Source organism: Onychomys torridus, chromosome 23 (genome assembly GCF_903995425.1).
Source record: "Onychomys torridus chromosome 23, mOncTor1.1, whole genome shotgun sequence".
Classification (NCBI taxonomy): domain Eukaryota; kingdom Metazoa; phylum Chordata; class Mammalia; order Rodentia; family Cricetidae; genus Onychomys; species Onychomys torridus.
The window spans coordinates 8,180,215-8,189,898 of NC_050465.1; the positions used below are offsets into that span (position 1 = coordinate 8,180,215).

General features: G+C 48.8%; 1 protein-coding gene across 1 annotated transcript in view; it reads right to left on the minus strand.

The window, feature by feature from the left end:
* Window positions 1–9,456, minus strand: part of Ndufa10 (NADH:ubiquinone oxidoreductase subunit A10) — a 42,830-nt gene extending 33,374 nt beyond the window's left edge. The window contains exons 1-4 of the mRNA XM_036173659.1: window positions 9,317–9,456; window positions 6,793–6,961; window positions 5,841–6,056; window positions 2,248–2,334 (exon numbers count right to left, since the gene is read on the minus strand). Coding sequence (XP_036029552.1) covers window positions 2,248–2,334; window positions 5,841–6,056; window positions 6,793–6,961; window positions 9,317–9,391 — 547 coding nt within the window. The 5' untranslated portion in view covers window positions 9,392–9,456. The remainder of the gene's footprint in view (window positions 1–2,247; window positions 2,335–5,840; window positions 6,057–6,792; window positions 6,962–9,316) is intronic.
* Between the last annotated feature and the right edge of the window lie 228 nt (window positions 9,457–9,684).

The window sequence follows — 9,684 nt, forward strand, 5'->3', positions numbered from 1 at the left end:
GACTGGAGACTTGTTATTCAAAAGAACTGTAACCCAGCAGCCACGCTCATCTATCCACACCAGTTCCACAGGGTATTTCTGTATGGTAAAATCTTCCAGAAGTGACAGGTGGGTGCTCACACTAAGGCCCACGGAAGGATACTGACTTCACTTCACAGAACATCCCAGTGACCCTCTGGTCACTGTGTCGAAGGCTATCTTTGGACTGGTCTATAACCAAGTCCAAGGAGGACCACACTGAAGCAGGGAAAGTGTGATGGAGAAGGGGTGCCTATGGGTCTAGGGCACAGGTACAGACTGCCCTGACCACACCCACGTAAGTCTAAGTAGAAAGCCAGGCCTTGCTCTGCTTGCTAGACTTGCAATATGCCAGCTTTGCCCTCTGCTAAGGTCATGGACTCCCTTGCTTCCTCTGCTTCCACTCCATTTGCCTGCTTGTCTGTGCCAACATCCCATCCCTTAGGCCTCTTTTCCCTCACTGGATGTCCCTGACTTTAGCCAATGCACTTTTCCCTACCCTGGTACTAATGTGGCCGGTCTCAGGCACCAACCTCACACATGTCAAGTCCAATGGCTACCCGTTACAGCCCATGTGGCATGGCCAACCCTCTCCTACCCTTCGGCTATTTCTGTGCACACGCAGCCATGGAGCTTTATCCTCTGGGGTTTCTGCCTCCTCAGTAATTGTACCTAGGACCTGGTCACCTAGGACTCTGTTATCACTCATGAGCATTACCAAGTCAAAACAGGCCCACCCACTGGTAGTGCTGACACCAAACTATGCCTGTTGTCCTCTATTCCACAGGCTTAGCAGCATGAGCCTGCCTTTAGGTGTATCCTGAGCTCACTTCAGAGGATTTCACACCCACGATACCCACACAGAACTTTGCAGCCTACTGACTCCTCTTCATTCTACAAACTGGTCTTCCCTCACTCTTCTGCTGCGCTTCTGCAAGAGTGACCACTGTTCCCTCCTCGTCAGCTTACACCTCCTCAGCAGGTAACTCTGGCTGCCAGTGTCCGCTAACCTCGACCACCCTGTTCCCTTCCCACTTCCTCCCAACTGACCTCCTCCCCTTGGACTTTTCCTCAACACATATGTCCTCTCCAGACATTTCTGTGACCACCTACCTATCAAATCTTCCTTCTCACACTTAAAATAAACGCTCAGCGGCCCCCAGGACTTCCAGAAGCTATCCAAGCCTCCTATCGCCGAAGGCCAGTCCTCACTTGTGCATTCCCCGCCACGCACTGCCACTCCAGCACCACCACTGGCCAGTCCCCGGCTTTCCCCCTGGCCGCTGCTAACAATGCACCTGTCCTCATTCCCTCCTGCACTTGGTCGATGACCCCTGAAGGCCATTCACCACAGGAGTTGTCCCTGGCAATGCCCTGCCCCCGTCACATGTCAGCCAGGTCCCAGGCCTGCTCCTTCCACAGCACTCTAGAGCAAAGCTGGGGGGGCTCAGGGATACTGTGCAGCCACCCACACTTCTGCTGGCTTAATGTCCTCATCCCTAGGACAGCAAAAGCCTTGCCTGGTATCCCTGAGCATCCAGGCAGAGCTGTGCTCACAGTGGGCCCCAGAAATACCTGTTGGCCAACCTCAACTGCTGCTTGGCATGTACAGGGTAGGCTGCCCTTGCCCACTCTTTCTGCTCCACACACACAGATGGATGACTTCCAGCCACCAGGATACAGCAGAGACTGAGTCAGAGTCTCAGATTATAGCATCCTCAAAGGATTGCCTGTTTCCCTGACCGACACTGACTGTCTGTCAAACTTCAGTACTCACTGGAGCAGCCATCAAGCCCACAGGCAAGAGCCCGACCCTGAAGGTGACTCAAGCCAAGCACAGCACACCCGAACTCCTTACAGACACACCAACCTCTCCAGGGCTTCCTGAAATGGGCTCACCAATTTGCTGGAGGGGCAACTGTGCAGGGACAGACAGAGGGGAAATAAAATGGCCCAGTTCCATAAAACTACACCAGAACTGGAGAGTTTAGCACAATTAGCTATACAGGCCAAGGAAAACTAGGGAAGCTGTGGGCTGGCGCCAAGGATGCCACTCTGCTTCTAGGGTGATACCTACTGAGGATGACCGGGATAACAGGAACTTGCTGAGCTCCCTTTCCCCCAGGGAATATGGTACGCAATAGAACAAAATACCCCCCCGCCGAGCCCCTGTGGAGGTATCCCCACCAGCAGAAGCACAAGCACACAGGAGGGCATTATTCAACTCACACTCCTTTCGGATGAAGCCCTGGTTGTACATTGCCTCCAGGAAGACAAAGTCACTGAAGATGGAGCGCTCCAAGACCACACCTTGTCCTGTTGAAACAAGTAAACAAAAATGGATTAAAAAGTAATGCTGGGGCTGGAGAGATGGCTCAGAGGTTAAGAACACTGGCTGCTCTTCTAGAGGTCCTGAGTTCAATTCCCAGCAGCCTTATGGTGGCTCACAACCATCTGTAATGAGATCTGATGCCCTCTTCTGGCCTGCAGGGATACATGCAAACAGAACACTACATAATAAATAAATCTTAAAAGAAAAAAAAAGTACTGTGAACTAGAAATTTCATTTTAGAAATGGAAAACAAAAAGCCCAGTCGCTTACAGTTCCAGTTTTACCAAATACGTTCAAAGACTACACTACTGCAAGTGGAAAACACCTTTAAAACCACCGTGCTTTTTTGGTTTGAGGTAACACCGTCTCCTCTATCACCTGTGAAGGAGGAGGAGTGTGGGTTCTAAACCAGCTGCTCCAGTCTCACTCTGACTTCAGGTCCCAGGTCAACGCCTCTTATCCTTCATGTCTTACTCATCACAACCATCCTCAAAGTCTCTCAAACATGTATTTTATTGTTTTTATAAATATAAAGAATTAAGTATAAAAATGTTCCAAGTTCAGGATAATTTAAGAACTCTTTGTTACCTCATGTGTCTGGAAATGGGACAAATTCATGTCCTGATATTGTAACAAGAGGTAGAATTCCAGCATTTAGTATAATGCTGTGCCATAGGATCTAAGTAACATTCCTGTTTCTACTGAGGACACCTCCACCCCTAAAAAAAGTTATTTTGTTCTCTTTCAACAGCAGCTTCAGATTATTGCCTCAAAGCAATCATGTCCCAAAGAACAGCCTGGATCAGAGCATTATTTTTTGTTGACAGAGACCTGCTTAATACTCTAATCAAATATCCTTTCTAGGTCAGATATGTAATGATGTCAGATCACTTCTTTCTCAGGTCCAGTGTCTTCTACATCTTTTAGCGTGACCTGAGAGATGGGCAGCCACACAGGGCGGCCCTGTCTTTGAGGTGGCGGTGCGGAAGCAGCCAACCGCTGCTGTCACACTCAATGAGAAGGAGAAAGGAAGTGCACAGAAGACAGCCTCTCCCAATGATATCTTAATCCTGCCTCCTCAGCAGCAGAAGGACGCTTGCAAATTGGGCTTGATAAAGTTGTGCTCAAATCTCCTAATGATCTGGCTGTGGGATGTCTTTCTGTACGCTGTGAATATGTGTTGCTCACATTGGTCGACAATAAAGCTGTTTGCCCAATGTTGAGGCAGAATAAGGTTAGGCGGTACATTCAAACTTAAGATGGAGATGAAGGAGGGTGGGGTCAGGCAGATGATGCGAGCTGCCACCAGGACAAACAAGAAGTGAGAGAACAGGCAATGCTACAAAGCCATGTGGCAAAACATAGATTAATAGAAATGGGTTGAGTTAAGATGGAAGAGCTGCCTAGCAAGAAGCATGAACCATAGGCCATACAGTTAGTAATTAATATATGCCTCTGTGTGTTTACTTGGGACTTAGCAGCTACAGGACTGGGCAGGACATAGGAAAACTTCCAACTACATGGTCTCCTCCCTCCTTCAGAGTAAAGACCTCCAGGTCAAATACTCTAAGTTGGCCACTTCTCACCTTTATGGACATCATTGCTAGCTTCACTCACTGCAATATAATCACTCAAGACACTCAAGACGAAAGTCCCTGCAACCCATCCTGCTGGGCCTAGGCAGAACCTTCCCCTCTGGAAGAACAGGCCATGGCTCCAAACACCACAGGGAGCTATATAACTTCACCTAGGACCAGCTCCTCAGAGCACTCACCACCAGCCCACTACTGTCATACGTATTTCCAGTCAGTCTTATCCTCCTGTTAAAATAGAAGCCTCCTTCCTCCAGTATTCCTGGCTTTTGGAATAAGCCTAGCACACAGCAGGTACTTACAAAATATTTAGAAACTGAACACAGCATAAAAGGAAACAAATCATTGTTCACTTAACATGTATAATGTAAAGTGGTTTGTTTTTTTTTTCTTGGTTTTGAGACAGGGTTTCTCTGTGTAGCCATGGCTGTCCTGGAACTCGATTTGTAGACCAGGCTGGCCTTGAACTCACAAATATCTGCCTGCCTGAGTGCTAGGATTAAAGGCCTGTGCCACCACCACCCAGCTGTAAAGTATTTCTTTTTAATTTAAGAAACAAGTAGTTAGAAAATAGAGTAGACTATGATTCTAAAAGAAAATGGACTGCCCTGAAAGCCAATAGCATTTCCAAGCTACTGTTTGGATTTCTCTGAGTACAGAACCCAAGAAGAAGACTCCAGACCATATAAGTTCCTAGGAATAATACTAATCAAGACCAGAGCTTCCATCATGGAAGAAAATAATCATCAATAAAATTGGGAAATAAAAACCAGACATTTCTATGATAACTTCAGCATGATTCAGGGTCTGTGGATACATGCTATATGCTCAGGAACCCAAGAGTTCAAGACAATGGGCTCCAAGTGCAAATTTGTGAAGCAGCTTTATCAGCTTTCTTGAGGCCTTACTGAAAGCACATCCTTGTTTTCACAGCTCAGAATCAGAATCACTGATCCAACTTCCCAGGTACAGCTGAACTCACTCCTAAACCCACCACCAACCACAGGGAAGCCACTGCCACAGAAAGCAGACACAGCCTTAAACACAAACTACTCAAGTCTTTCCCATATAATCTGTCTATCAATCATGGGGCACCCACCATCATTCAAAATAAACATGGCCTTAAATACCAGTCACCCCTTCTCCCATACAGTCCACTCATCAACCACAGGGCAGCCACTGCTGTAAGGAGTAGACCCAGCCTTAAATACTGGCCACATCCTCTCTCACCCACACACACAATGCACCAGTGGCACAGTATGTCTGCTGCTAGTTTTCTGGGTTCAGGTCCACGTCAACACCCTTGCTGTTTCCCAGGGAAGGGGCTGTATCCTTACCTCATCTACACACATCCCTGCTCTGTCATCTGCTCTCCCCCATGGCCTTGCTCCCTAATCCTTGCTGCAGTCTCCCACTCTCAACTCTGCTTGCCCAAATTACTCGGCTTGGATAGCATCTAAGGACATACCCTCCTTAGCTGCAGGGCCCTGGGACCCTGCCTGTTTTGCCTTCCCCCAGCCTCTGCCATCTTTTCAAGGTTTAAATTTTAGTCTGTGGCAACTTCCAGCCTGGCCACTGACCCTCCAGAAAACCCACTGGCTGCCAGTCAATTCTCTACAGGACACACAGACCATCCTGATGGGTCTGACTTCACATCCTCCCAGTCACCTGCATGCTCTGTCCTCCATCAGGGTTACGTTTACAGCAATGACATTACTTCGACAAGCTGCAGCTCTCCCTGCTGTGGGCAGCAATGATAAAGCTGTGCTGCTGGGAGCCTATATCCACCAGGATTTCAAGGGTTTCTGATCTTACTGCAAACACGGAACTTGCCTAAAGACCCTTTTCAGGAAACCTCTACTCAGCACGGCCCACCCTGCCCCAGGACTCGGCCGTACCTGTGCTCAACAGGTGCTCCAGGGCGTCTGCGTACTGCAGGAGGCGGCTGGCGTACAGCCAGGCCTGCAGGCGGTAGCTGTTGCCGTCGCTGCTTTTTGGGTTGTCATAAAATTTCTCTAGGCTACAGCTGCCGCTGAATTCTATGTCGAGGGGCCTTCCGTCACCTGTGGTGCTGCTCGAGTACTGTATCCCTGCTTCTGGAAAGTGCTTCATGCCTAAGGAAAGGACACACGGATGAAACATGGGTTCCTCACTGGGACTCTAAGTGTGTGGTTAGACAAACACACAAAGAAAATGGGAATGCCATTGCCAGGGCTGGGCATCAGAACCCAAGGGAAGTCACCTTTGTGTCCACACTTCTTCACATGCTCAGGAAGCACATGAGGTGCTGTGGACAACAGCTCAAAAGCACACTTCACCATTTCCTGTCACCGAGCAGCACATCACAGCCCCTTCCAACCCTCACCCCACTGCTGCTGTCCACCATCACCAAAAGGCAGTAGGCAGAGGGCTGCACCAGAACCGGAACGGGTCAGTCTATCATCTCCCCACCATCCCACGTGAAAGCAGATGCAGTGACAGCTCCTCGGGCAAAGCAGCTCAGGCAGGCGCTCCGCTGCACTCGAAGTAAAATTCAATCCCAACTGGTAACTGCCATGGACTTTTAAATTCACTACAAGTCAGCCTCTTTGAGATGGGGGTCTTCCTATGACACTCTGGTGGCCTAGGACTCACTGTATAGCCCAAGCTCGCCTCGACTGCATGCCAGTCTTCCTGCCTTGGTCTCTCAAGCACTGAGACAGATTATAGGCATATATTCAACAAGCAACTGAAAAATGTAAAAGACCTACCTTAGGCCTAAATTTACTCAGTCAACAGTCAACCCAATTCTAGGTAGGATCAGCAGTCACATGCCTGATAAGCCATAGCCATTCTGCATGCTGTCCATACCTAGGCTCTCTGCGATGTCCTTTGCGAGCTTGCTTTTCCCAGAGCAGAGGTTCCCGTCTACTGTTATCACTCGACTGTAGTCATTCATTCTTTTGGATGCCTTATCACCAAGAATGTAGGCCAAATGCCCATACTTCAGCTGGCGTTGCACACTGGTGTGAATCTGTTCCTGAAAAACACATCACATCACCACTGTGGTTACTGCAAGCATTAGCAACTGTTAGGTAAAATATGAGGAGGTCCCTCTTGTTTGATGAGCTGACTCCCTTTTTCCTCAGTGCAAGCTCTCCAAGAGTTGACTGTTTACCTCCCTAGGACATAGAACAGGGCCTGAAACAAGGATGCTTGCTATGTTAATAAAAACTGTGTGGGTGGAGGAATAGATGGACAGATCGCAGAGGGGAGGGGGACCAGACAGAATAAAAGCACCTCTCTGATCTAAACTTCTGTTTTCAGTTACCTAGTTACCCATCACTGAGTGCACATGGTAAGCATGAGAAAGCTAGCAGACTTAAACCAAAGTTTCCATACTCTAACCCCCAAATATGATGCCCTTTATAGTGGGAACTGTCTATGATCCAACAAACAACAGAGCAAATATAAGCATTATCTTTGCCTTCCTTCCATTCCATAATCACCCACAGAAGCCAAACTCCCAGGCTCTGCAGAAGAAGCATCATCTCCCTCTACTGCTGCACCAATGCTAAGGTCATTCTTGTATCTCTCATCCATAAGGCAAGAGACATCCTCATCAGCAGCCTCCCAGTCTATTCACCAAACTGAAGGAACCCACTCTCAACAAACACACAAACAAACAAAGATCACCAAGCAGGGAAGAGTGGGGATACACAGTTAAAAGGTGAACAGCTCAAAGGTAGCAAATTTTAAAATGAGAAGTAAACTGATCCCACAAAGATAATGTTGGTGGCAAGTAAGCGCCTAAGATGCTCCCATGAGAACCAGGAGATGCACTGTGTGTGCTCACAGGAAGCCCACACATTCAAATGACTGCCAGCACCAACACCAGCAAAACAGCGTGCGGCAGAATGCTCTGCACTGCTGAGTAGTGCAGACAAATGGTTATAAAACTACCGCCTCACTAATGACCCAGCAACCACATCACCCAACTGGAAGAAACACATTCCCACAAGAAATGTGCACGCAGCATGCATACTTAGGGCAGCTTTTTTTTTTTTTTTTTTTTTTCCCCACAATTGCCTTGAAGGTTAAACTACCAAAATGGTCTTCAATAGGTAAACAGATAAGTGACAATATATCCAAACTAGGGAGCATTACCCAGAAATTAAAAGGAATGACTAAACAAACCATAAAGACATGAGCAAATCTTTTTTCTTTCTGGCAGGCCTGGAACTCCTGTGTAGATCAGGCTGCCCTAGATTTCATTGATCTACCTGTCTCATGCTGGAATTAAAGGTGTACACCATGACATCTGGCTTAAGATGTATTACTTAGGTTGTGTGTGTGTGTGTCCGAAGAGCAATAAGTACTCTTAACCTCTGATCTAGCTCTCCAGCCCCACTGTAAAAGTAAACAGTGAAAGCAGTGTGACGGGCAATATGTGTGACTGACTACATGAGTCTAGAAAAGGCAAACATGACAGAGATCATCCAAAGAGCAGTGGCTGTCAGTTCAGGGGTGGAAAAAAAATGACTATTAAGCACAATGGGTTGTTTAAAAGCTGTGAACTACTCTGTGTGGTGCTATAAAGGCAGAGATATGTCAGCGCCCACTGTGCAAAACCACAGAACCTCACAGCATGAGGAATGAACTCAATGCACACAAAACTTAGGACGGAACACAGAACGCGACTGAACTTCCAACATACATACGTGAAACAACCTCACTGAAGGGACTGACGAAGGGCCAAGGGAATGAATGTAGCCTCTGATAGCCAAGGTCAAAGCAAAAGTGCATTGTGAATGTGCTCTGTGCTCCAGCGGGTAAGTGTGGTCCTAATGCGGCTCAGGCTGACAGTGCTAATTCCGGCTCACATTCACACCTCTCTCTCACACACACCACTCTTCAAAATAAAAATCCTTAGTCTGAGGTCAATCCCTTTACAATTTAACACCTACATAGTTCTAGCTATTAGAAAGCAAAGAAGATATGATGCTGTCATAAAACGTGTCCTGTTTCCAGCCACGGCCCTCTCGGCACCTAATCTCATCCATCTTCCTACACACACTTTAGGAAGGTCCTAATCCTCCCCAATCTACCCCAAATGTCTGTTACACATCACATCACCCCAGCATCTACGGGACGCTTGACAAAGCAGCTTCGCCAATCACTGAACGGATGAGCAAGCGGGCCCAGACTCCAGGGCTCCGGTATCCCGGTTCCCTAAGTGCAGCCAGGAGAGCGAGTCCCGCCGCAACGCTGCACCCGGAGCTGCGGGTGGGGGCCTCGGGAGCTTGCGGCTCGAGGGTCACATCAACAATGCCGGGCGTCGAGGCTCGGAGCCGACAGGCCGGGACCCAAGCAAGATTAGCCGCCCGCCGCTCACCACGCGCTGGGCTCCGGCCGCGAGGCCGCACGCGGACGCCGACGCTGGGACAAGTCTCAGCAGCCTCAAGGCCATAGCTCCGCCGTCCCGGCCGGCTCAAGGACCAGAGGGACGCGAGCGCGACGGGGTCCTAGCCTGTCTGCGGCGCGCTGTCATGACGTCACAACCGAGGTGTTCGCGGCGCCTGTCGGGAAAAAAAAATTTCCCGCAGAGGGCAGGGGACCCGGTGGGATTCTAGGGAAGGGACGGTGCTTAATCCTAGACGGACACTCTGAGGATGGGGTTAGCTCCTTCGAACGAGTATCGCGGGCTGGACCCTAGACAGCAGAACTACGTGTGTGGCAAAGGGCGCATGCTGATCCTTGTGG